General features: G+C 44.5%; 2 protein-coding genes across 5 annotated transcripts in view; one reads left to right on the forward strand and one right to left on the reverse strand.

Moving 5' to 3' along the window:
• Positions 1-4,697, reverse strand: part of Drosha (drosha ribonuclease III) — a 111,505-nt gene extending 106,808 nt beyond the window's left edge. Inside the window, exons 1-3 of one of the 3 annotated variants that reach the window (XM_034523417.2) lie at positions 4,540-4,697; positions 3,424-3,528; positions 1,695-1,760 (exon numbers count right to left, since the gene is read on the reverse strand). In XM_034523417.2, the coding sequence (XP_034379308.1) occupies positions 1,695-1,711 (17 nt within the window). In that variant the 5' untranslated portion in view covers positions 1,712-1,760; positions 3,424-3,528; positions 4,540-4,697. Of the gene's footprint in view, positions 1-1,694; positions 1,761-3,423; positions 3,529-4,535 lie in introns of all 3 variants that reach the window. The other 2 variants (XM_034523418.2, XM_076916408.1) reach the window with 2 other exon arrangements.
• A 142-nt stretch (positions 4,698-4,839) lies between these two features.
• Positions 4,840-24,376, forward strand: C19H5orf22 (chromosome 19 C5orf22 homolog). 2 transcript variants are annotated; one of them, XM_076916409.1, is made up of 10 exons: positions 4,858-5,005; positions 5,841-5,986; positions 7,809-7,905; positions 8,360-8,509; positions 13,697-14,123; positions 15,692-15,754; positions 16,165-16,286; positions 18,114-18,180; positions 20,909-21,048; positions 22,114-24,376. In XM_076916409.1, the coding sequence occupies exons 3-10, from the start codon at positions 7,901-7,903 to the stop codon at positions 22,244-22,246; spliced, it is 1,107 nt and encodes a 368-aa protein (XP_076772524.1). In that variant the 5' UTR covers positions 4,858-5,005; positions 5,841-5,986; positions 7,809-7,900; the 3' UTR covers positions 22,247-24,376. The 2 variants fall into 2 exon arrangements, with proteins under 2 accessions (XP_034379491.1, XP_076772524.1); XM_034523600.2 differs by lacking the exon at positions 7,809-7,905 and having other exon boundaries at positions 4,840-5,005.
• The last annotated feature ends 2,764 nt before the right edge of the window (positions 24,377-27,140 follow it).

Consider the following 27,140-nt stretch of genomic DNA (forward strand, 5'->3'; position numbering starts at 1 on the left):
CTAACTAAGACAGAAGTTGGTATGATGGACTAGGGTATTGTTGTGATCAGCCTGACCATGCTTTTGTTTGGAAGAATGTGGATTTGGGGACTTTAGATTTGGAAAGCAGTAGAATGCTTTAACTGGGGCTTAATGGGCTATCCTAGTAGGAATATGAAAGACTTTTACTGAGGGCGATTTGAATTGTGCAGACCTGGCCCAAGAGGTTTCAGTGGAGAATTTCAATATGGGGCCTAGAGACTGTTTTTCTGGTATTTTGGTGAAGAATGTGGCTACTTTTTGCCCTTGTCTGAAGAGTCTGTCTGAGGCCAAGGTGAAGAGATTCAGATTAACAGCATTGACAAAGGACATCTCAGAAATGCCCATCATAGACTTTGTTCTCTGGCTAACTCCCATTTAGAGCATTTTAAACAAACATAGTGAAGGACCCTAAGGGCTTTTGCCAATCTCACACTGCCCCCCTACAGCTTCCCCCTCCCGCCTGGAGTCAAGACTAGGCCAAGTTCCATTCTCTACCCACAGGAACATTTGAGTAACAGCATAATGTACTGGCTGATAGTCACCTGACCCTCTGGAAAGTCCCAGATAGAGTTCAAATTCGAATCATGATCTGCCCATGCTTGCTAGCCAACAGATTTAAAGGTCAATATGCTTAGCTAGTAAGTTTGAACTGTAACCTTGCTGATGTAACCTGTGCCCCTAAAAAGTATAAAAACTGCTTATAATAGCCATTCGGGATTGCCTTCTAGTCACTCGCCTTGAGGGACTAATTGAAGGTCAACCCTGGAAAATAAACCTCTTGCTTCTGCATCGATCTGCATCTCCTTGTCTCACTCAGGGGTTTCTCAGAGTAAGTACCACTGACCGAGGGTCAGGGTCTTACAGCAGCAGGCTAAGAAAGGAACAACAGTGTTGGGAGGGGTGACAGATCCAGGTTACCATGGGGAAATTGGATGGCCTCTCCACAATGGAGGTAAGGATTATGTCAGGAGTACAAGGAGATCCCTTAGGGTGTCTCTTAGTACCACCGTGTCCTGTGACTAAAATCAACAGAAAACAACAGCCTAGTCCAGGCAGGCATGGTATAGGAGGAGCTGAGAGGTCTACATCTTCCTCTGAAGGCTGCTAGCAGAATACTGGCTTCCAGGCAGCTAGGATGAGGGTCTTAAGCCCACACTCACAGTGACACACCTACTCCAACAAGGCCATACTTCCAAATAGTGCCATTCCCTGGGCCAGGCATATACAAACCATCACATTTAGCTAGAAAAAAAAATAGTCTGTAAGCTATTCTAACAAAGTCTTCTTATGAAATGAAAGAGATTCACTGTATAAGATCTCTAACTTAGAGAACCTTCCTTAGATTGCCTGCTCTTACAATACTCTCTGAGGCTTCTTGGCAGGTCCTCAAGCATTACAGTCCACCAATAACTATGTAAGTCTACCTTCAATGCCTACGTGCCACCAAGAACTGCAAGCTCGACCGGGGAGGCCTCTAGGATGGTTTCCTTGACTCTTCTAGTCTGGTTCCTAGCTGTACACACAAATCTCTTAACAAGTTATGACCATAGATAACAGAATGAACACAGTTCCTGCCTTTCCCCTGAATCTGAAACTTTTCCACCCTCTCTAGCCCACTACCTACCCCTTCTTCTCTAGTCTCTTGAAACTGCCATTTCCAGCATAGCACTTACCACGTATTGCCTTGCATTGCGATGTGTCCTGTAGTTAAGCTACATCTTCCATTCACGATATACGTTCTACAAGACAGAAAAAGTTTAAACACGTTTCCAAAACTGCCAGTGCTAAAAAGGAGGGGTTTGTTGGTTTTGTTTACAATCACTTTATCAGTAATTTTAAATCTTCAAGTGTGCTTAGCCTATTAACAAAATCAGGAGCATACTGAGCTGCTGTCGGTTTTGCAAGCAAACTGCCTGCCGTCCTTATTAGTTGGGCAGCTGTGCTAACCTACAGCTATCCATTGCTAAACTGACCAAAAGCACAGCCACCTCCCGTCTCTGGTTTAGTAAAAGACTGAAGGAAAGACTTCCTCCATCCTCCACAGACAAACTTCCCTTCACTGTAATATAAAGTAGGCATAAAGCCAACATAAAAATCCCTGGGAAAACTGAATTCAAATTCAAACACAGCCAGGACCTGACTTAACACAACAGCTACTATTCTTTACTTTCATTCTCAGCTCTTCCCACAGAACATTATAAACATATATGAACTCCCACAGAGTGCTCTTAACACACACACACACACACACACACACACGAACACACAAATATTGGGCTATCCCAGTACTGGGGAGGCAGAGACAAGCAGATCTCTGTGAGTTCAAAGCCAGCCTGGTCTACAGAGCTAGAATCCTAGGACAGCCAAGGCTCAAGCTTTAATGTAGAAACATCTTTCTAGGGACTAGAGAATGGCTCAGCAGTGAGGAGTGCTTGCTGCTCTTGCAGAGTTCAGTTTCCAGAACCCACGATGGGTGGTTCACAACTGTCAGGTGACCCAATGCCCTCTTCTAGCCTCTGGAGGTACCTGCACACAAGTATACTTACAAATATGTGGACCAGTGGTTCTCAACCTTCCTATTGCTGTGACCCTTTCAGACAGTTCCTCACGTTCTGGTGACCTCCAGCCATACGGTTATTTCATTGCTACCTCATAGCTATAACTGTGCTACTGTTATGAATCATAATGTAAATATGTGACAGGCAGGATATCTAATATGTGTCTCCTGTGACTTTCCAGGCATAGCCAGCCACTGCCCGCAAGTCATTCTAATAAATCCCCTTTCTACACATGTAGATTCATTCTGTAAGTTCTTTAACTCTAGAGAACCCTGAACTAATACACACACAACATATAAACATGCAGACACACAGACACAAAAATAAAATTTTTAAAAATGTTTGTCTCTATCAAACTAGCAAAGTAAAAAAAAAAAAAAAAAGAAAAAATACAAATACTTGAGCTCTATCAATCACTGCTTAATAAAACAACAGCTACCAAACAATAGGATGAATGACCGCTCCTCATTCCAACACTCTCATGAGTAAACTTGGGACTCAAAGAGCTACTCCTGGTATCACAGGCTGTCCACAGCCAACAGAATTGAGTACAAACACCATGCTTGGTATTTGAGGTTCTACAGAACCTAAATCCAACCTCCCCCGGGCTGATCATCTTATTCCCTTCTCCACAAAGCCCCTGTCAGCCTATATTTCTGAGCCAGTTAATATACCAAGCACTATCATGAAACGTCTTTGCTTCCACGCTCCCCTGTCCAATGAATTCCTACCCATCCACCAAACTCTTCTTGTGAAGAACTCCTGACTTCCTCTGGGAACTCAGGCTCATTCCTTCTAGGTTGCTATTGCTTAGTGTATAAGTCACTTCTTTCATGGAACTTACCAGAATCTGCCGTATGTGACAGTCACGTGTAGCCATGTTGAACTCCTCCAGCATGTGACTAGATCCTTGAAATCATGGGTTCATTCAATCATTCCTCCACAGCCTCTGCACAAAGTAAACAGCAGGCAGGTTTGACTCTCCGTCACTGAGTATGTCTCTAAATCACTAAGCTTACACGTCCCTTCCAATTTCTCCCCCACAAATACCCATCTTCAAAACCAACTGGGAAGCAGACATATTCACTGACTCCATCACTTACTGAGCCAACACATGTGAGACACTGTCCCAAGCTCTGTAGACTCAAAAATGAATAAGGCACACAAGCCTGCCGAGTTCAAGGATCGAAAACCCCATACACAAACGCTTATATAATAATAACAACAGTAATACGATGTCCCGAACACTATAAAAAGAAAACTGTAATGTGATAAATACAAGAAAATAAGGATGTAAAGAGTCCAAGAGCACAAGAAGGTCTGTACTGAAGCTAGAGGTGGACAACAGTCAGGGGAATTAACACCTCTCCACAGTATAAAAACGGAAAGGCACACTCCGTTAGAAAAGCTAGACAATGCTGTACCACTGTACTGTGGATGCAAAGTTTAATTCAAGTCAATGAATTTAACCCACGTGGGAAGTGCCTATTTCTCTTTGAAAGCAGGGAAAACGAGGGAGCGATTCTGGACAATTTACTTGTCCAGGACCCGCAATCGACACACGAGAGTTGCAAGGTGTGCCTAGAAGTCGCTGAAAACCCCGCGCTTTCCCCAGGTTGAAGCTGCAGCCAGGCCTCCTGCTGGATGAAGAGCAATTGCACGTTGCCTGGTTTGCATCTCCCGCCAGCCTGAGAGGTAAGTGCGAGACTCCGGGACTCGCCTCCCCCTACAGCCCAGGAGGCCCGGCGCCTGGCCCACGGCTTGTGCTCCACAAATAGATGAAAGGCATCCCATCTCGGGATCTGTACCGAGGGTCGCTCTTTCGCCCTGGCCGCAGATCTGCCCCGAAGCCACCCAGCCCGGACTCCCAGGATCGTTTCGCTCAGTCCCGGACTCTATTTAAATCCCGACCCTCGATACTCGTTCTCCGAACACCCATCAAGCACCCCCGTTTACCTACAGAGAATCCCGGGGTCGCCGCCACCGAAGCCGAGCCTGCTTACTCTAACAATCTTCACAACAGAGGCGCTGCCCGAGCCTCCGGAACAGGAAATCCCGGGAATTAAAGAAGCAAACCCAAGAAAGCTGGGCCTAGGGAGGAAAAACTCTCCGGAGCGCGTCGCAGCACCTTCTGCGCTGTGATTGGCGAATCAGCGAGAGTGACGGACATCTAGCCCAATCGACATTGTCTACAGTTCTCACACCTGCCCCTCCACCTTGTCGTCCTCCAATCCGGAAGCGCAACCGGGTGAGCGCGCGTTTCCGCCGTGGGGCGTGCGGCTTGGAGGGGCCGGGCTCCTCTCCCAGGTGTCTCGGAGTCACCGCGGCCGGAGTCTCGCGGGGACATGAGTGACACCAGAGGCGATGGCGCGCGCCTCAGGCGCTATCCTAAGCTCCCGGTGTGGGTGGTGGAGGATCACCAAGAGGTGAGCGGGCGACCCAAGCCACCGAGCCCTGGCAGGAGGGATTCGAACCCCGGCAGCCTGCAGAGACTTGACCAGCACCTAACGCTGGCTGCAGCCTGTCCCCCTGCCGACGTCGTCATCCTGCCGTTTAACGTGAGGGTTAGCTACGACCTGATCCCTCGGCTGTGAAATGGGGACAGTAATCGTAGATCGTGTTATAGAGCTGTTGCTGAAGCCGTAAGCCTTCAGCGTTTATTAACGTTTTTATATGACGGTGCTGTAGTAAAGTGGGTACCTTAAGTAGACTTCTGGAAGACGACCAAGAAAGTCTAGGAGATTTGTTTCTGGGACCCGTGGAGGGTCTCTGGATATAAAACAAACGGGATCAAGAGTGAAGCTCAGCGGTACAGTGCTTGCCACAGACCTTAGGTTCAACCGCTTCCTCCAGGAAAAAGTAGGAGATGGTTATTTATTGATGGAGAAAGTTAAAGGAGGAAAGAAAGTCGATCTCTGAGATAAGCCCAACTTTAGATTAGTCTGTGCTTTTAAACTTGGTAGTAAACTTGGATGTATAGCGTGTAAGAAGAAAAAGACAGCTAGGCCAGCTCCACCATCCGAAAGGGACAGAAAATGCCCTAAAACACAGTTTAATGGTAGATTGAGTGGTTCTGGGCTGTTGGGTGATAAAGATGGAGATTATCATCAGAACCATCTACGGTAAAGAATTTTTTTTTTTTTTTATTTTCCCACTTTTAACAACTTGATGCACTTCAAGTTGGTGCAGTTTTTCCTTTCGTTGTTTTGTCTACACTTGACAGGGTGCAGTTCTCAATGTGTGTGTGTGTCTCTATTACAGGTTCTGCCTTTCATATACCGGGCCATAGGTTCGAAGCATCTTCCTGACAGAAATATACGTTTTTTACATTTTGACTCCCACCCAGACCTCCTTATTCCTGTGAATATGCCAGCAGACACTGTGTTTGATAAAGAAGCACTCTTTGGGTAACATGATTTTCTATCATATTTTATGTATTTGAATACAGCGTATAGCAGATGATAAACAATAGGTTTGCTACACTCATGTTTGGGATTTTTATTTGTTTGCTTGCTTGCCTTTTAAAATTTTATTTAGAACATTTTTTTTTTAACTAACTAAAAGACCAAAATAGGGATCAGGTACAGTGGCTGATACCCGTGAACCCAACCTTTCGAATGCTGAGGCAGGAGAATTACAGTTTGAGGAGAGCCAGGGCTACATTGAAGCCTCTTTATGGTTAAGTGTTGTCAAAATTCTTGACAGAATGTAGAATTATCTGAGAAGTGGGCTACAGGGCTTGTCTGTGGGGAATTATCTTGATTGGATTAATAGCATCTCCCTAGGCTTTCATATATGTGAGTCTAGGGGTCCACTCTTATTCAAACATCCACACATTCCTGCCCTTGATAACTAATAACTTAGTGTACTGGCTGGTTTTGTGTGTCAGCTTGACACAAGATGGAGTTGTTGTGCCAGGGAAATGTTAGTGATCCCCAAAAACACACACAGGAGCCCATCTGATGCAACTCACAGCAGGGTCTTCATTTTATTTTGAGCTATCTCAGGCTCCCCCAATGCACCATCATTACCCCGGACGGTTTTGGTGTTGGGGGGCGGGGAGCCCCGAATGTCAATTGGGCAAGGCTTCATAGTAAAGCAGGGAGTACGCGTGCACGCTACTGTGGCCTTTAACACAGTTGGCTGGTGCTGAAAGTCATAAACTTCTGCTCCTCTCTGCACTGGTGCTCATTAGGCAAGGGGTTGGCTCGTAGCCTGGGAGGTGCAGGTTTGTTAAGGGGGATAATCTGGAGATAGTGGTCTTATTGAGGGTGTAACCTAGAAACTCTGATCTTATTGGGGATTAGCCCAGGGACTGGGACTAGGCTCAGATATTATAGGGGGCAACTTGGAAACTATGCTAGGTACCATCCTGTTAGTTTACCTGAGTTCAAACTTACATCGGGTTCTCTAAAATGGAGTCTGAATTTAAAAGCTTTGGCATCTCAAGAGTTATCACAGAAATAAGAGCCTCCTTTGAGGAAATGCCTCCATGAGATCCAGCTGTAAGGCATTTTCTCAGTTAGTGATCAAGGGTGGGAGGGCCCATTGTGGGTGGTGCCATCCCTGGGCTGGTAGTCTTGAGTTCTATAAGAAAGCAAGCTGAGCAAGCCAGGGGAAGCATGCCAGTAAATAACATCCCTCCATGGCCTCTGCATCAGCTCCTGCTTCCTGACCTGCTTGAGCGCCAGTCCTCACTTCCTTTGATGATGAATAGCAATGTGGAAGTGTAAGCTGAATAAACCCTTTCCTCCCCAACTTGCTTCTTGGTGGTGATGTTTGTGCAGGAATAGAAACCCTGACTAAGACACTCTCCCACTGAGGCCAGACAAAGCATCTCTGTTGGGGAACAGATTCCACAGTCAGGCTACAGTCCCCCCACCCCCACCCTGCCACCCCATTCCAGTTGTTGGGGATCAACATAGCCAACGTGGGCCTTGAACTCCTGCTTCTCTCCCCACACAGGGACTGCAGGCATATGCCACCATGCCCAAGAATCTGCATTCTTTTATACTCTCCAAAATCAATCAGAGGTCATGAGTTACATTGTATATGTTTACTTAAAAATAAAAATGAAATTATAGATGTTCATTGTAAAATATTAAATTATGTCTACATAAACAAGTTTTCTTATTTAAAAAAAAAAAAGTACATTTATAAAGCTATCTTGTGCCCTTATTTAAATTTTTTAAAATTTCTTTCATTTTTGCCCTTGTAAATGACACCTAGGCTGTCCCTCTGTCTCAGTGAGCCCATTGCCATATGTCATTTTGAGTGAGGATTATGATGGAGATTGATGCTCTTACAGAAGTGACTGGAAAATGAGGTAGTATTTTCAATACTAATTCAGATAAGTAATGTCCTGACTATTCTTTGACCCTCCACCAAAACTCCTCAGCTTCTGAAAGCTTAACTGGAATACAGAATCCAACAGTTCAGCCCTGGGTCTAAATAAAAATATCTACTTAGGAACAAGAATTAATACAACCAAGAACCTTCTCCAGTAAAACCTTTGGACAAGAGTGATTGCTAGTTACAAAACATGCAGTGACTACCAAAAGACCTTGCATGGCATCGCTCTTAGGATACCTACCCACCATGACGCTTGTGTGCCATCAGTACAATGTTCATTCAGCGGATGAAACATAGTATTTCCATGAAAATACCTTTAACATAGTAGTCGCGGGAACCTCCCAAGGGGCCATACTCTTTAAAACCTGCTGTCTTAAAAGGTTGGGGGAAATCATTCATTAATATTTTAATGTTTCCTTTTTTTCTAGCGAACTGAGTATTGAAAATTGGATTATGCCTGCAGTTTACGCTGGCCATTTTTCTCATGTAATCTGGCTTCATCCAACATGGGCCCAGCAAATCAGGGAGGGCAAACACCACTTCTTAGTAGGCAAAGACATTTCTACCACAACCATCAGGTAATTTCCTCATTTTCAATGAGTATGGAAGGATTTGAATTCTTTTCATTATACTTTGGGTTCCTGTAGTAACTTCCTACTACAGCATATTGGTAAGCCTCAGCCCCTCCAAAAATAGTTCTTGAATCATCAGAAACAGAGTTTTCATTCTGTTGATCTCCATCATGTAGTCCTTGTATTTTTTACGAGTTAAATTGTTGTGCATTGTTTGAAATAACATTTCCTGGAACCCATTGCTGGCTAACTTCCACTAGCCTTTGTAGTACCAATATAAGAAGTGGGTGCTAAGTAGCACTGTGTAACCACAGCTGTGTAGTACTGTGTAACCACACCTGTGTAGTACAGTGTAACCACAGCTGTGTAGTACTGTGTAACCACAGCTGTGTGGTACTGTATATAACCACAGCTGTGTACTGTATAACCACAGCTGTGTGGTACAGTGTAACCACAGCTGTGTAGTACAGTGTAACCACAGCTGTGTAGTACAGTGTAACCACAGCTGTGTGGTACTGTGTAACCACAGCTGTGTAGTACTGTATAACCACACCTGTGTGGTACAGTGTAACCACAGCTGTGTAGTACAGTGTAACCACAGCTGTGTGGTACTGTGTAACCACAGCTGTGTAATACTGTATATAACCACAGCTGTGTAGTACCGTGTAACCACAGCTGTGTAATACTGTATATAACCACAGCTGTGTGGTACCGTGTAACCACAGCTGTGTGGTACCGTGTAACCACAGCTGTGTAGTACCGTGTAACCACAGCTGTGTGGTACCGTGTAACCACAGCTGTCTGGTACTGTGTAACCACAGCTGTGTAGTACTGTATATAACCACAGCTGTGTAGTACCGTGTAACCACAGCTGTGTAGTACCGTGTAACCACAGCTGTGTGGTGCCGTGTAACCACAGCTGTGTGGTGCCGTGTAACCACACCACAGCTGTGTGGTACCGTGTAACCACAGCTGTGTGGTGCCGTGTAACCACCCACAGCTGTGTGGTGCCGTGTAACCACACCTGTGTGGTACCTGTGTAACCACAGCTGTGTGGTGCCGTGTAACCACACCTGTGTGGTACTGTGTAACCAGTGGTGCATTTTTTTTCTGCTCTGATGCAGTGTGTTGAATTTAACTCTTAGAAGTGAGCCAGGCATGGGAGTGGCACACATCTGTAATTGCAGACCTTGAGAGGCTGAGTAGGAGGATGCTCAAAGTTAAGAATCAGCCTGAACTATAGAGCGAGACCCTGTGTTAGGTGTAGCTCAGTAGTGGGTCATTTTCCTAACATGCCTACAGCCCTGCGTTCAAATCCCAGCACTGAAAGAAAAAAAGAAAAAAACGTATGTTTCCCTAGGAGTACATATCTATAATCCCAGCTGTCTGGACGTAGAGGCAGGAGGACCTAGAGTTCAGGGTCATCCTTAGCCTCGTAGTGAGTTCGAGGTCAGCCCAGGCTACATGAAACCCTGTCTCAAACAAACAAAAACAACAACAAAACTCACTGGTTCTGTTTTCATTGTTAATAGGTCAGTGTCTGGACTTACTTAGGTTTTACATTTACTGATGTGATTTTTGGTATTTAGTCTAAGTTACATTATTGTGCCCTCTGATTGGAGCTATATGTGTACCAGGTTTTTTGTGTACAGTACTGAACATCATTCCCCTATCATGTACTACTATCCTGTGCTACTACAGAGTCTCTGCCCTCTATCCTGTGCTACTACAGAGTCTCTGCCCTCTATCCTGTGCTACTACAGAGTCTCTGCCCTCTATCCTGTGCTACTACAGAGTCTCTGCCCTCTATCCTGTGCTACTACAGAGTCTCTGCCCTCTATCCTGTGCTACTACAGAGTCTCTGCCCTCTATCCTGTGCTACTACAGAGTCTCTGCCCTCTATCCTGTGCTACTACAGAGTCTCTGCCCTCTATCCTGTGCTACTACAGAGTCTCTGCCCTCTATCCTGTGCTACTACAGAGTCTCTGCCCTCTATCCTGTGCTACTACAGAGTCTCTGCCCTCTATCCTGTGCTACTACAGAGTCTCTGCCCTCTATCCTGTGCTACTACAGAGTCTCTGCCCTCTATCCTGTGCTACTACAGAGTCTCTGCCCTCTATCCTGTGCTACTACAGAGTCTCTGCCCTCTATCCTGTGCTACTACAGAGTCTCTGCCCTCTATCCTGTGCTACTACAGAGTCTCTGCCCTCTATCCTGTGCTACTACAGAGTCTCTGCCCTCTATCCTGTGCTACTACAGAGTCTCTGCCCTCTATCCTGTGCTACTACAGAGTCTCTGCCCTCTATCCTGTGCTACTACAGAGTCTCTGCCCTCTATCCTGTGCTACTACAGAGTCTCTGCCCTCTATCCTGTGCTACTACAGAGTCTCTGCCCTCTATCCTGTGCTACTACAGAGTCTCTGCCCTCTATCCTGTGCTACTACAGAGTCTCTGCCCTCTATCCTGTGCTACTAAAGTCTCTGCCCTCTATCCTGTGCTACTACAGAGTCTCTGCCCACTATTCTGTGCTACTACAGAGCGTCTGCCCTCTATCCTGTGCTACTACAGTGTTTTCTTTAGAAGCAGCAGTTAAGGTCTAACTTTCTGGGATGAGAGGAACTCCTTATGTGAATATACACATAACTCTGGTCCTAACAGATAATGAAAATTGTGCCTTTTATTTCCATTTGTTTCCCTTTTTATGACAGCATTACCTTTGGTGGTATGTGTTTTTGTCCTTTATGTGAATAGCATTACCTTGATCTATAAAAAATCATACTTACTATTTAATTTTTTAAAGTAATTAGAACTCAAAATGTAACAAGTATTGTCTATAATATTTGTCTATATGAGAGTGAGTTCAAGCCGGGCAGTGGTGGCGCACACCTTTAATCCCAGCACTTGGGAGGCAGAAGCAGGTGGATTTCTGAGTTCAAGGCCAGCCTGGTCTACAGAGTGAGTTCCAAGACAGCCAGGGCTGCACAGAGAAACCCTGTCTCGAAAAAACCAAAGAGAGAGAGAGAGAGAGAGAGAGAGAGAGAGAGAGAGAGAGAGAGAGAGAGTTCAGTATATTGACAGGACCTAATAGAACCTATAAAATCAAATCATTTCCTAGACTTCTGTTGCTGCTGTTATCTGACAGACTACAACAGCCCCTTTGTCCCCCAAATGCTGGGGTTAATGGTGTGAACCACTGTGCCCAGCTTGATTGGGATACATACGTGCGTGAGAAGTTTTTGTTCTTTACTTTGAGACAAGTTCTCACTTACATTGCCTTTCATAGCCTACAACTCTCTGTGGAGACCAGGCTAGACCTGAACTCCCAGAGATGTGACCCCCAAGTGCTGGGATTATAGACATGCATCACACCCCTGCCATGGTTTTCTGAGACAGGGTCTCATTCTGGCACACAGCAACATAGATGTTTTTGGAAACTCAATGCATAGTAACAGTTTGGGGAGTATTTTGCTTACCTTATGATGTTAGTTAACCAAGCAAGTAAACATATATGAACAGCCAATTGCACATAGCCATGAATCTGCATTTATTTATTTGCAGAAATAGAAAAGGTAAGATTTGCTTTTACTAAGAAGATTTTAAGGCTGTGGAGGTAGGTAAGTTGGTAAAGTGCTTACAGTACAAGCGTGAGGACCCGAGTTTGAGTCCAGAACCTGTGTGAAAAGCTAGGCGTGTGGCACTTACGTCTGATGCCAGTTCTGAGGAGACAGACAGGCAGAACTGTGTGGCCCACAGGCCACCAGTGCAGCCTGCTTGGGAGCCCCAGACCAGCAAAGGACTCATAAGCAAGGTGGAAGATGCTGGGGGGAATGACCCCTAGTTGACCCCTAGCTTCTGTGTGTACACACTAGCTTACATAACCACACATGGACTACATACATTTAGGTTGGGTTTACAGTCTTTGTCTTTATTAGAATATTAAGTTTTTAACAAGCTTACACTTTTTTTTTTTTAATGTCGTTGATCTGTTTTGAAAACTGTCTTTTTAGATTTATAGCTATAGGGGCTGGGGTGGAGCCTCAGTGGAGCCTCAGTTGGGTATTTGGTTAGTGTGCTTGAAGGCCCAGACCCAATCCCCAGCACATGTACCAGGTATGTTGGCACATGCCCATAATGCCAGCATTCAGGAGGTGGAGACAGAAGAATCAGTAGTTTAGGGCCAGTCTAGGCTATATAAGACCCTGTCTTCTCAAGTAACTTTAAGTGTGGACAGGTGGGATAAGTTGTATTATTTTCATGTAGTAGAGTATGCCTCTGAGAAATGTATTTCATTTAGTGCTCTAAGGCCTCACCCAAACATAATATAGTCAAAGAGCTAAGAACATACGTCGGTATGTATTTCTGGAATCAGAAATCTTACCTACGTATGCCTATTGTCCAAGAGTCTTGGACTGCTGAGGCAAGATCACTTGAGGGGCGGAGTTAGACGCCAGAATGAAAACCATGGTCACACTATGTCTCTTTACAAAAGAAAGAAAAAGTCAGGGCTGGAGAAATGACTCAGCAGGTAAGAGCACTCACTGCTTTATCAAAGGACTGGAGTTGGGATCTTAGCACCCATGTTCCGGAAGCTCCAGCTCCATGAGATCCATGGGCACCTGCTCATGCATATCATGCATATATCAAACCTGTGTAACAACTGTCCAGTTCTTTTAGCTCTGTCTGCTTTGTCTTGCCTTTCATTTGTGTGTGTGTGTGTGTGTGTGTGTGTGTGTGTGTATGTGTCCCACTTTGTAGCCCAGGCTAGCCTCCTACATACCTTACCAGCCCTGCCTTAGCTTCCTAAGCTCTGAAATTATAGACATGAATAACCACAACTGATTCATCCTTTCTTCATGTTTCCCAATCTCTTGAGTCTTCAAAGTAACTTTTCATTTGATGGTCACAGCTGGTCAGCAGGTTCAGAGAGAACACTGTGCCATTCACCTGTTCTGTCACAGTCACTGACCAGAACTTTGTGGCGGCCATACCAAGCTGCAAGGTGCACTGCAAAAAACATGGAGTCTTTCCTTCAGGCATTGGTGTGCCGGCTCGGAATATAGAGAAGGTTGATTTCTGAAGAGAAAGTACAGGCATTAAAGCCCCTTGTTTTTGTCATGTATCTTTTGTCTACAGTATCACAGTATAATGTCAGCTTACATGCTCATTCCTTACTATATTTTTTTCTTTGGTCCAGGGTTACAAGTACAGATTATTACTTCCTAAGTGATGGTCTATTTGTACCTGAAGATCAGCTAGAGAACCAAAAGCCCTTACAGTTAGATGTGATTATGGTAGAACCTTACAAACTCTGTAGCAATCAAGATGACAGTGACTCTGTGTCTTCTACAAAGAAGCCCAAGCTGGCACTGGGAGGTGGAGAGAGCACTGCTGCGGCTGATGGGGACTCTTGCTCAGAAGGATGTCGACGGGATGCGGTGACACCGAGAAGTGACCATGCTTGCCAAGAGCCATCCTGCTCATGTTCTGGAAGTCAGCCGAGCCAGAGTGCAGCCAGTGCTGGGGAGACGCTAGACATACTGAAGACGGGAGATGCGTTTGTTTTAGATATTGACTTGGATTTTTTTTCTGTCAAAAATCCCTTCAAAGAAATGTTCACTCAGGTAAATGTGGTAGTCTGAAAACATAGACCTTGACAATTGCATGGCATGTCTCTGGATTAGAGATAGCAAGCGTTCTGCAAACAGCCAGATGATAATTATTTTAGGTTCAAAAGCCATGTTTACTGCCACATATTCTTCTGTTATTTTCCAATCTTTTAAAATTATGTACAAGTTAATCATCCCTCGTCAAAAATTCCAAAATCTAAACTACTTCAAAATCCAGACTTTCTATGAACCATGATGAAGTACGCCTGCAAAGTCCCCAGATACTCCAGAATCTGGAAGACTCTGCAATTTCTACTTCCAAGCATCTCAGATAAAGATATCCAACCTGCATTATACTTTACGATTTACTAGCTATATTTTTTTATTTCTTATTACACAAGTGTATTTCTTTTGGGTAGCACATGCTACATGTGGAGGTCAGAAGATAACTTTTCATAGTCGGTTTCAAAATTATCAGGCTTGATGGCAGCTGCCTATACCCTCTGACCCATCTCCCTGGCCTGGCTTTATTTTTAATATAAACAAAGATAACAGGACAAGACATAATGGCATATACTTGTAACACCACCACTTAGATAAAGGAGATATAGTAGAGAGGAGATCACGGGTTCAAGTCCAGCCTGAACTACATACATGAAACCCTGTCTCAAAAAAAAAAAAAATGACAATGGGTAATTCCAATTTCTTGCAGCTATTGCTTAGCAACTGTGTCATCCGGGGAAGGTCCTTGCCTTCCTGACTTAAAGCATAAGCAGTCATTCACGGCCTGGTAAGCGTGTACCTCAGTACTAGAGGACTTGCCTACCTTGGTCAGGGCCATGGGTTCAATCTCCTGTGCTACAAAGAAAGGGCTTAAATAAACCCCAGCTCATAGAATTGTTGCAGTCAGCAAAGCCCGGAACACAGTGCTGCAGCATGGTACCTCATGCGTTTTAGCTCTTACCCAGCACCAGTCCTGAATCAAACAGTTGAGGCCACATGCAGCCACCTACATATGGAGCTGACTCGCTGTGTCTTAAAGAAGGAGTTTTATTTATTGCTTTCACTTACTTACAAAACCTAGATGTCTCAGGGTCTGTGTCTGCCATTCTGCAGGCCAGCATGGCTTTGTACTCCAAAGGTGTATATCTCTCTCTTTCTCTCTCTCTCTCTCTCTCTCTCTCTCTCTCTCTCTCTCTCTCTAGGAAAGAAGCCCCACAGTACACGTGGGAGTCTTCTGTCATTGTCATTGAAGACATGTATGTCTCCTATAAGCAGCTAAAGTCTGTTTAGATTATAGGATATATCCGTTCACATAATGGTAATGGTATTGGAAATACTCCCATGACCTGTTAGCCTAATAGCTAATTTTCATACTGTATTATGCCCAGCTGGATAAACTTGTCCTGATAAATTAGGTCTGCTTTGGAAACCCAAAGTATACAGTATGCCTGTTTATAATACAAAAGTCAAGTCTACGATTCTCTCAGACAAACCTTTGGGTGTTATCTAGAATGTTCCCCTTGCATCCCAGATATTGTTGGAAATGCCTAACCTTGGGAGAGATTTGTTTTGTCTTACAGGATGAGTACAAAATTCTACAGGAGCTTTACCAGTTTAAAAAGCCAGATAGTAACCTTCCTGAGGTAAGCCGGCACCTTATCCACCACTGCATCCTGCCGCACTTCCCTTTTCAGAGAGTCTGTGTACTTCTAGCTGCCCTCACATCCAGTCCCTCCTGAGTGCTGGGATTGCAAGTGTGGGCCACTGTGCCAGGCTCTAATGACATCTTGTAGCTTATTTAAATGTTCTCAACTATCCAGATTATGTGTGTGCATATAGATACTCACACATACATATGTGCGTGCGTGCGTGCGTGCGTGCGTGTGTGTTGGTGAATGCCCCCTTACTAGATAGTGTGTGTGTGTGTGTGTGTGTTGGTGAATGCCCCCTTAGTAGATATTTTTAGCTAAGTGAACTGGCATTTTTAGCATAATAGTATTTCTCATGGTTTATGAGGAGTAACCATAACCTCAGTTTTTCAATGTTTTTAAAGGAAGATTTGGTAGATATTGTTGATGCTCGAACTCATCAGTTAGAAGATTTAGAAGCAGTTTTTGCTGATTTGTGTGACGGCGACAGTGAAGAAACTGTACGGGGCTGGGCTTCAAACCCTGGGTGAGACCCCTAAACTTCTCTTCCCAAATCATGAATTATTCACTCTAAATACCTTTCCAAGTTTGCTGGATGAATTGCTCTTTAAGATTAAGAGTTAAGACTTAGGGAGACCACTTACTCAGAGTATTTGCTACGTCACCATGAGGACCTGAGTTCAGATCCCAAGCATCTGTGTAAAAAGCCAGGCTCCGTAAGACTAGGGAGGTGGAGACAAGAGTATGCTTGTAGCTCACTGGCCGGCCAGCCCAGCTGAATTGATGAACACAAGAGTCAGTGAAAGATCATTTCTCAAAAAGGAACGAACGGAGACAACGCAGTGTTGACCACTGTCCTCCAGCCTTTACTGAGTATTAGTTATGTGCTCTCTGTCAAAGGCTTTGGAGGTAGAGACAGGAAGACTGGGAGTTGAGTATCGTCTGTATATTGAGTTACAAGCTAACTTGGGCATGGTCACAATCAGACCAAAGCAAAACCAAACTCCTAACACTGCAAATAATTCAATGTCCAATAATCTGGGATTCGCTCACAATCTTCTGGGCTCCTCCAAGGGGCTTGGGTCACTTCCCCAGCTGCACAGTTTGCCTTCTAGGCTCCAGCTGGCTCCACGCCACTGCTGCTGCTGTTCTTGGTGGTCATCCCATGGCACTGGCATCTCCAAAACTGATGGGGTCCCCTTGCTGCAACTGAGCTGTACTTTCACTAGTAGCCTCTCCTGGGCTCCCTTCAGGGACTCCAGCCCTGCCATGCAGTGCCAAGTCTCAGCTGCTCTCCATGACCCCCTTCAACACCTTCAGAACCAGCACCACCTGGGTGATTCTAGCACCACCAAGTTCAGCTGCCAGCACAAGGTACAACCTTGGCCATGTCTGGAACACAGTTTCTATGTGCTGGCTCTTGGGAAACACTTTCCAGATTTCACCTCAGTGATGCTGGTCTTTTCTTAGTCACCACTCATTCCTCAATGAGCTAACCAGCTTCAGTTGTCCCAGTAAAACAAAGGTTTTACTTTAGTGTTCCTGGTCTCTTATTCATCACAGCCGATTCTTCGGCTTCTGCTGACCAGACACCACAGACTCCTCACACAAATGTGCAGTAGAGTCTTTGCTTCCCTCTGAAGCTTCACCCACCAGGCCTTCGCCATCTGCAGTGTCCTCAACATTCTTATTTTCCAAGCCAACAGAGCATCACACTGAGAGCTCAGTGGCCTTTCTAGCCCGAGTTCCAAGTCCTTCCAGAACAGCATGGTCAGATCTGTCCCAGCCATCCCCACCATGCTGAAGCCAGCCTGTGTCCCAGCCATCCCCACTATGCTGAAACCAGCATGTCTTAGGTGACGACTGCTGTGAGGGGACACCAGAACCAAAGCAAGTGGGAGAAAAGGGTTTGTTGAGCTTAGGCCTCCACATCACGTCAAAGGAAGTCAGGACAGGAACTCAAGCAGGCCAGGAGCCTGGAGGCAGGAGCTGCTGCAGAGACCGTGGAGGGATACTGCTTACTGATTGGCCTCCCCTAGCTTGCTCAGCCTGATTTCTTCCAGAACCCAGGACCACCAACCCAGAGATGGCATCACCCACAATGGGCTGGGCCCTTCCCTGTCAATCACTAATTAAGAAAATGTCCTGCAGGCTTGTTACAGACTGATCTTATGAAGACATTTTCTCTATTGAGTTCTCTCCTCTCAAATGACTTTAGCTTGTGTCAGGTTGATATAAAACTATCCAGCACAACTCCTAACCCCAGTCCATGGTAGAAGTTGAATCTAGGATGCCACTTGATGCTAATTCTACTCAAGCGCGTTGTATTTAATGACTGGTGGCTCTTTTCCAGAATGGAATCACTAGTTCCACTGGTACAGAGCTTGAAAAAACGGATGGAAGTTCCAGACTATGAAATGGTAAATATTTTGTCATTGTAAAATTGATGCTTTATACAGGTAACTTTCTGGGTGAAATTTTTGTTAAACTGGCTCATTCTGTTTATGTTACTGCTATCTGAATTATTTTAAAAAAAATTAATGAGTAATAAAATATATACTTTTTAGAAACAAGAATTTTAAAAATATTTTTTCTAGCAAAAAGATCCTTATTTTATCTAAGAAGCAAGGGTACTATTGAGTCTTTGTTCTTACTGTAATTTGAGACAGGGTCCCATGGAGCCAGTGACCTAGAAAACACCACCTCTCAGTTCCAGTATTCAGGCATGCACCACCCTGCCCAGATGCTATCACTTGTTTGTTTGTTTGTTTGTTGCTGTGCTTGTTGATAGTTCAGTTGACCTCACCCTCCATAAGTTAGTCTAGAATTTCACATTTCATCCACTCGTTGATTTTTTTTTTTTTTTTTTTTTTTTCATTTTGTGGCAAGGCTTTACTGGGTAGCTCTGGCTAACCTGGAGCTTGCTATGTAGACCAGGCTGGCCTCAAAATTCCTGTGGTGAGTGCTAGAACTAAAGGTGTGTACCACACATCTGGCCATTCATTCTTTCTTAGACTCTTCCTTTCTCTGAAAACTTACCTGATCATAAAAACCAAAAGAGAAAGAAACAAACTGTGTTTGGTCCAAGAATTTAAATGTTCATCAGTCGGCACCTGAGTGCTGAGGCAAAGATTTTAAATATGTCAGCTCTTCGCTCGTCTCAGTCAGAACCTGCGTGGAGAGGCAGAGATGTTTCTAATTGGAATTTCTAAGTTCACATCGTTTCATTTAAAGCATATATTTTCCTCTTTGACCCCAAATTTAAGAATGTTAAAGATTTAAAGGTTCAGTTGAAGCCAGGAAGGGCATCACTATAGTCTCCAGACTGGGAGTGGAGGTACAATAGCAGTTTTCAGGCTAACCTCAATTACATGCTTCCTTCAAAGCTACTCTGGGCTGTACAGCCAGGCCCTATGTCAAAACTCAAAGTTCAAGTGCATTTATGAGATTGTTAAGAAGCCACGCCGCAGCGGAGACTCCAAGCGCTCTGCCTCTCTGCCTCTCTGCCTCTCTGCCTCTCTGTCTCTTTCTCTCTGTCTCTCTCTCTCTCTCTCTCTCTGCCCCTCTCTGCCTCTCTCTCTGCCTCTCTCTGCCTCTCTCTCTGCCTCTCTGCCTCTCTGTCTCTCTCTCTGCCTCTCTCTCTGCCTCTCTGCCTCTCTGCCTCTCTCTGCCTCTCTGCCTCTCTGCCTTTCTGCTTCTCTGCCTCTCTGTCTCTTTCTCTCTGTCTCTGTCTCTGCCTCTCTCTCTCTCTCTCTCTCTGCCCCTCTCTGCCTCTCTCACTGCCTCTCTGCCTCTCTCTCTGCCTCTCTCTCCCTCTCTCTCTGCCTCTCTCTCTGCCTCTCTGCCTCTCTCTGCCTCCCTGCTTCTCTGCCTCTCTCTGCCTCTCTGCCTCTCTGCCTCTCTGCCTCCCTGCTTCTCTGCCTCTCTCTGCCTCTCTGCCTCTCTGCCTCTCTGCCTCTCTGTCTCTCTCTCCCTCTCTCTCTGCCTCTCTCTCTGCCTCTCTGCCTCTCTCTGCCTCCCTGCTTCTCTGCCTCTCTGCCTCTCTCTGTCTCTCTGCATCTCTCTGCCTCTCTGCCTCTCTGCCGTTGCGGCTGCCGCCCCTGCCTCATCAGTGAGGGGTGCTTTAATGTTTTCTTCGCTTATCGAACTCTGTCGTACCACTTTACCTGAGCTGATGTTTACTAACTTAATCTTCACTTATGGAAAAAAAAAATAACAGCAAAAAAGATACCGCTATTCATGCCTGCTGTGCCAAGGCATACTCTTTTCTGAAAATGGAATTTGTTAAGAATAATGGATATTGGGGCTGGAGAGATGACTCAGCAGTTAACAGGACCGACCGGCTGCTGTTGCAGACCCAGGTTCAGTTTCCAGCACACACAAGACTGCTTACAACCATCTGTAACTCACGTTCCAGAGGAGCTGATACCCTCCCCTGGCCTCTGTGGGCACTACACACATGCAGTGCACAGACATACATGCAGGCAAAACACCTGTACATACAACATAAGGAAAAAACACTGATAGATAGATGCATGGAACTCAGGGATTGAAAATGTAATGTTGATTTATAATCAATGTGTGTTGAAGTAAGTATGCCTGAGGCATACCCCATGTGTCTGTGTGTGTGTGTGTGTGTGTGTGTGTGTGTGTGTGCATGTGTGTGTGTGTGTGAGAGAGAGAGAGAGTGAGAGAGAGAGAGAGAGACAGTGAGAGAGAGAGAGACAGTGAGAGAGAGAGATACAGAGAGAGAGAGAGAGATAGTTGTCAGACTCTATAGATGGCTCTCTCCTGAGTTTACGAGGGTTCTTGAGATTGAACTTAGATGCTGGCCTTTTGCGGCAAGCATTTCACTGCTGAGCCGTCTCACTGCCCCACATCCTTTATTTTGAGATAAGATCTCTGACTGAATGTGAAGCTCATCAGCTCACCTTGGTTCACGGGTCAGTGAACTTCAAGGATCCATGTGTCTCCTCACTGCCCATTGTCTCTAGAGCCTTCTGAAATCAGTGAAGTCTTAGAGTGTTCTTTAGAAGTCTTGTTGTCAGTTTGGACCATGAACCCAGGGCTGTGCCCGCTAAGCATGCCATCTACCGTTGAGCCATATCCCCCGCTGCTTGCCTCATTTTACATTTCTCTTATTGTCAGGTTCACCAGGCTGGGCTAACCTGTGATTATTCCGAACTTCCTCATCATATCAGCACAGAAGAAGAAATCGAGTATCTTACTCAGTCTATGTATTTTCTATTGAAAAGTCTACCAAAGCCTACTCTTGTGACAATTGCAAGGTAAGTGTGTAGCCTGGACACCAGCCCATCAAGATGTCCATGCCCTGCTCCCTGGAACCTGTGGATGCAGTGTCTCTGTGGCAGTAGGGACTTTGCAGTGTAACGAGTGTAAGGATTTTGAAATTAGAGTATCCTAAATTACTTGACTGGAGTCGGTATTGTCACAGGACTCCCAGAAAGAGGAGATAAAGTTTGGAAGATGCCATACTGCAGTCTGTGAAGGTGGAAAACAGGGCTGTCAGTGAGGAAAGCAGGTAGCATCTAGATGCTAGGAAAGCTGAGAGAACAGACCTCTCCTATAGCTATATGTCTTAAACCCCACCGACTCCCACCCGACACACACACTCACACACACACACACTCACACACACACTCACACACTCACACACACACAGAAGAGATGGCTGAGCACTGAAGAACATTTACTACTCTTGGAGAGGACCTGAGTTCTATTCCAGCACCCAACATTGGATAGCTCACAATTACAAGTCCAATTTTAGGGTATCCGGTGCTCTGTCCTAGACTCTGTGGACACCGGCACACGTGGCTGCACACTCATATATACAATACAAACACATAAAGATAAAACTTTAAGAAAAAAATGTTCTTACCCTGAAACAAAACCCTGTCTCACCTATGTGGAGATTGTGAGCTTTAAAAAGCATGGTGACGGTGGTCTGAGGAGATGGCTGTGGGTGAAGTGCTTGCCACCGTGTCTGAGGACCTGACATCAGCCCTGGTAGCACATGCTTGTAACAGGCACTCAGAGGCAAAGGCAGGAGGCTCACAGGACATTTGAGACCTGCCTGGTCTACACAATCAGGCCTCGGGGTCTGCTTGGCAACATCCCATCTCAATACAGATACCAATCCCTAGTAATTGTACCTGTTCTATAGAATAACATTTTAATAAAAGAATAAAGGACAATTCTTGTAAAGTAGGGTAAGCATCTGCCCTCAGCCATGACTCTACAGTGTGGCCCTCGCTGACAGCACCGCAATGTCTGTTCCTCTGCACAGACGACGTTATTCTCACTCTGTTCTCTCTTTTTCCTCTTGACTCCAGGTCAAGTCTGGATGATTACTGTCCTCCTGAACAAGTTGACATGATTCAGGGAAAGGTCCTCGATGTGCTGCACTCTCTCTACGGGACCCTGGACACTCACCTGGTGTACTCAGAAGAGTCCCCTCAGAGTTGAGACAGCGCTAGGCTGCTGTGCATTTTGGCACAGTGACAGGGCTTTTGTTTGTGGGCTTCCAGAGTGCACTTTTTATGTTAACCCTCAGTTGGAATCAGTCAGATATTTTGAATCTCCAAGCAAGTATCAGTGCACAACAGTACAGCAGTTGGGGTAGATGCAGGGGTTCTTGTTTGGTTTTACTGTTACCCAGTTAGGGTATCAGTTGGAGACCGTCGGCTGGCTATCTTCCTTGCTTCCCATCACTGCCTTTGATTCTGTAAGAGGTTTTTTTCTCTTTCCCCAACAGGACTATAGATTATATGAGATTTACTTATTTATTCATTCAGCTGATGATTATTTAGCACTTTCATGTGTCGGGCACTATTAAAACAAAATGCCTGCCCTCCTGCGGGAAACATGAGAGGCAAATGATGGCCTGGGAACAGCCTCAAGAAAACAAGGGAGAGCCCCAGCTGTGTCCGCTGTACCGTCAGTTCTCAGGGCACCCTGGCCTTATGAGAAAGAAACGTTCTCAAAAGTCATGTAGAAAGAGCCTTGTCAGTCCATGACCGTGTTTGCAGCAAGTCAGCCAGTCCAAGGCTGTTGGAATTGTGCCCACACTTTGCTAAATGTTCTCCAGACTTCTTTTGTTTGAGTAAACCTAATCAAACAAAATTGTAGGTTTTGAGGTTTTTGTTTTGTTTTTGGTTTAGTTTCGTTTTGGTTTTGATTGGTTGGTTTTGGTTTTCTGAGATGGGGTTTCTCTGTATAGCCCTGACAGGTCCTGGAACTCAACCTGTAGACTGATCTTGAACTTAAAGATCCAACTGCCTCTGGGATCAAAGGCGTGCGCCACCACTACCCAGCTGCTTACGGTGTTTGATAACTGGAAATGCATTCTGGGAGTTTTTTTCCTTGGTGGTCATTATGGGCCTCGGTTGGCATTTAAGCACTAAGTCATTTTCTTGGCAATCGATCAATCAGTCAAGCGGCAAGAAAGTTATTAAACAGTTGAGAATGCTCGAGGCTCCCGTACGGCAGCTCACAACCTCATAACTGCAGCGTTCTCTTGTGGCCTCCCAGCACCACACACACACACACACGCACACACGCACACATGCACACACGCACATGTACATACCCATATGTAAATGTATAAATAAAAATATTTTTTAAAATATCAAGGTCAATAAATTTTTCTGATGAACCAACTTTTTAAGGAAAAGAAATAAGACAATTACATGTTTGTGACCTGACATAAATACCCAAGGATAGCTGCCTTCCAGCCTTCTTGCAGTGTGACTGAGCACAGTGGGTCCGTCCTTGGGTGAGTGCAGAGAGACAACTAAGAAGAGTGAAGAACAGTTTCGTGTTTGAAGCCGGGAGGACAGCACTCGGAATATTTATAATATGTGAAGAACGAAGGGAAGACTTGTGCAAGGTTTTGCTGGAAAGGAGAGAATATTTTCTGCTACATGCATTGAGATCGTGCCTCATATATTTAATGAGCCAAGTTTGCCCTTAGTGACCCGAAGGAGCGTCTGCAGACACCACTGTTTATCCTCCCTGTTCCCACCCCGCCAGCCGTGGATAGGACCGTCTTTATCATGGAAGTTAGTTTCTCAGTGCAGCTTTTCTCTGCACTTTGATTCACTTTTGTTCAGTAATTACTTCCTAACTGCTTAATTTCTTTAAAGGGTAAGATGATGTGTAAAGAAACAAAAAATATCCATCACTCCCACCTGAGCACAGCAGCCCTGGCCTGCATGTGTGCCTGGAGGGTCGAGCAGCCAAGATCACAGTTAGCTCACTGTGGCTGGTACTCTAGGACTTGTTACCCTTGTGATGTGGTACATGGAACCATACTCCGTTCTTACACTAGTCATGTTTTCCTCTGGTGAATTCTCTTGGCACTGAGGAGATCTACAAAATCTAATACTATGAAAGCTTGTTTGTTGTGTAAACAAAACCAACTGATTTACCCATCCAGTCTGATACCCAAAAGGTTTGTGTTCTTACAAACGCAGAATTGTAAAATGGTTTTTAAGTTCTGAAAGTTTCCTGTTAAGAGTTCTGTAAATAGACATTTCTGTGAATGAATTATTCTTTGTGCAAAATGAAATTAAATGATGTGTTTGGAAGTTTTAAGGCTTTCAGGTGGAACTATAGAACTAGTTTTGTGTCAGTGTGTGGACTTCATAGAGTTTTAGCTGTGTTTTTGTTTTGATTTTTTATTGTTGGAGGGGTTTATTTTGACTCCAGTGGACTCTGATGTGATTCATCATTTTTTAACCTGGATTGGATAAAAGTGTATCAGTTATCTAGGCATGCAGTACACACCTGTAATCTCAACCCAAGCTAATGAATGAATTTCCTATGAGTTCAAGGCCAGCCTAGGCTACATAGTGAATCTTATATCAATAAAAAGAGACAAAAATTCCATTTCCTTGTAGAAATTCTAGTGTTTGAGGTACCCCACACACACACTTATTGAATAAAGTCCAGTTAGTAAAATATGAATCTGCACGTTCCAAACAGGAAGATACTTAGCTAATACATCTTTCATTTGTATTTCAAATGCAATTAGGGAATACATAAACAAATAGTATGGCACGTCACCCACTGAGCCATGTCAGCCTCTGAATCCTGATTTTCAGAATAATATTAAAGTCTCACAGAAGCTCTGTGAATAAAGATTTTTAAAACTAGAGATCTTTATCCAAAAATGTAGGTATTCTCCCATAAGGAAAGAAGTGGATAGGGGTTTAAATAGTTACTCATAATTTAGAACTTTTTAAATTACTTAATAAAATAAGCATCTAAGCCAGGCAGTGGTGGTGCACGCCTTTAATCTCAGCACTTGGGAGGCAGAGGCAGGTGGATTTCTGAGTTCGAGGCCAGCCTGGTCTACAGAGTGAGTTCCAGGACAGCCAGGGCTACACAGAGAAACCCATTCTTGAAAAAAACAAACAAAAAATAATAATAATAAAATAAGCATCTATTGACTAACATGTTTAATATTTTTATTATTTTAGTGTTTTGCATGTGTATATGTGTACCACATCATGCCTTGAATGCCCATGGAAGCCAGAGAAGGTGTCCAAGCCTCTAGACTTGCAGCTATAGGCAGTTGTGAGCTTCCATGTGGGTTCTGAGAATTAAACCTGGGTCCTATGGAAGAGTAGCTTCTAACTGCTGAGCTATCTTTTCAACTCCCTAACATTTAATTTTTACTTAAAATTTTTACATACAATATATTTTGTATATAACTCCTCCCCGATCCCCTACCTACTTCTTGTTCTATCCCTTCAAAAAAAAAAGAGAAGGAAAAAAAAGTCAAAAAAAAAAAAAAAATACCAAAAGTCACACACAAAAAGTACAGAGTCTATTTTGTGTAGGCCAACTTCCCCTTTGATGGTACTAGAGTAGTTGGCATGCCCAGTGACTCTCCACTGGAGAAAATTGATTGCCCTTTTCCCAGAAAATACCAACTATAGATAGCTTTTTGGTAACAGGTAGGGCTTTGTTTCTATTTTCTCTTCTCGGTGCAGGGATTTTGTCTGCTTTTAACCTTTGCGGGTCTTGTGTGTGTGCTGCCACAGTCTCTGTAGTTCACTTGCACATCAGTCTTTCTTTGGAGTCATCCACCACTCTTATCATCTTTCCACCTCTTCTTCCATGTAGATCTGTAAACTTGAGGGCAGGGGGTTGAGGGAGACATTCCATTGAGGGCTAAGTGCACCAAAGTCTTTCAGTCTGCACATTGCTCACTTGTGGGTTTCTGTATTACTACTTACTGCACAAAGAAGCTTCTCTGACGAGGGCTGGACGATGCTCTGATCTATGAGTATAGCAGTGTGTCATTAGGAGCCATTTTATTGCTCTGTTCCCTGAACAGAATTCTAGTAGGTTTTCTTCTAGGCCTATAACCAATTTAGTCCCAGGTATTTTGCCACTTGAGCAGTGCCAGCCATGACCAACTCTACCTTAAGGAAGCTGTTGCTCAGAGCTGTAATCCTTAAGAGAGAAAGGTGATTTGGGGATGCCTCAAATCGCAATAGAACACTCGCTATGTGAGAAAAAAAAATGAAATTCTGACAAAAAAAAAAGGAAATTCTCTCAATATAAAAATGTTAGGTGCTACATAACAGAGCATTTTAAGCTTCTTATGGTTTATTTGCTTTTGAGGCTCAATAGACTAGTAATTTGACTCTTACCTGGTATCATGCTGAGACAAGCAACACAGCGCCTTAGAAAGATTCCCAGATAAATAGCATGTAGTCATAAAGTGTCAGCAACTAGGATGTAATAATGCAAAGCAAGATACCCACAACTTAAACTTTAGTGTAACCTACACAAATAGAACTGCATGAGGCTATTAAATAACACAAACGAAGACGTGACTATAGAAAGATATGATGTACTAATATAAACAATATTTGGGTAGCCACACATTAGCATGTGTCTGTAATTCCAACTGTTGAAAAGCAGAGACAGGCAAAAACACCATGTATTTGAAATACATATGGAGGCTAGCCAGAACTACATAACAAGGCTCTACATCAAAAACTAAAAAGGCAGCTGATAACTGAGGGGCGAAGACAAAAACTGCAGACCACTGGGCCTCTACTCATTGCTCTAGTTCTGATCTGCTGTTCCAGGGATCTCAGGTTGGCGTCTGCTTCCCTCCTGAGAAAGTCAGAAGCCTCTTCTAAATAGCCACAACAATTCCCCTTTACAAGTGACCAGAGGCATCCCAGACCAACATTGCCTCCCAGGTCTTGACAGCAACCAGGTTTGTTGGTGTGGCTAGATTGGAGGCTAACAACTGGGAATGGCGTCTGACCCTTGATCACTGGCTTCCAGGCAGCCTTTTCTTAAGTAGCAGCTCTTCTGTGCCATTCTGAGCTTT

The sequence above is a fragment of the Arvicanthis niloticus genome, chromosome 19, assembly GCF_011762505.2.
Source record: "Arvicanthis niloticus isolate mArvNil1 chromosome 19, mArvNil1.pat.X, whole genome shotgun sequence".
Lineage (NCBI taxonomy): Eukaryota > Metazoa > Chordata > Mammalia > Rodentia > Muridae > Arvicanthis > Arvicanthis niloticus.

Excerpts from the sequence above, each read along its gene's own strand:
- C19H5orf22 (XM_034523600.2), top strand. The coding sequence starts at position 4,925 with ATGAGTGACACCAGAGGCGATGGCGCGCGCCTCAGGCGCTATCCTAAG. Across the intron at positions 5,006-5,840 it reads TGGTGGAGGATCACCAAGAG|GTTCTGCCTTTCATATACCG; the intron begins GTGAGCGGGCGA and ends TCTCTATTACAG. Across the intron at positions 15,755-16,164 it reads CAGATAGTAACCTTCCTGAG|GAAGATTTGGTAGATATTGT; the intron begins GTAAGCCGGCAC and ends ATGTTTTTAAAG.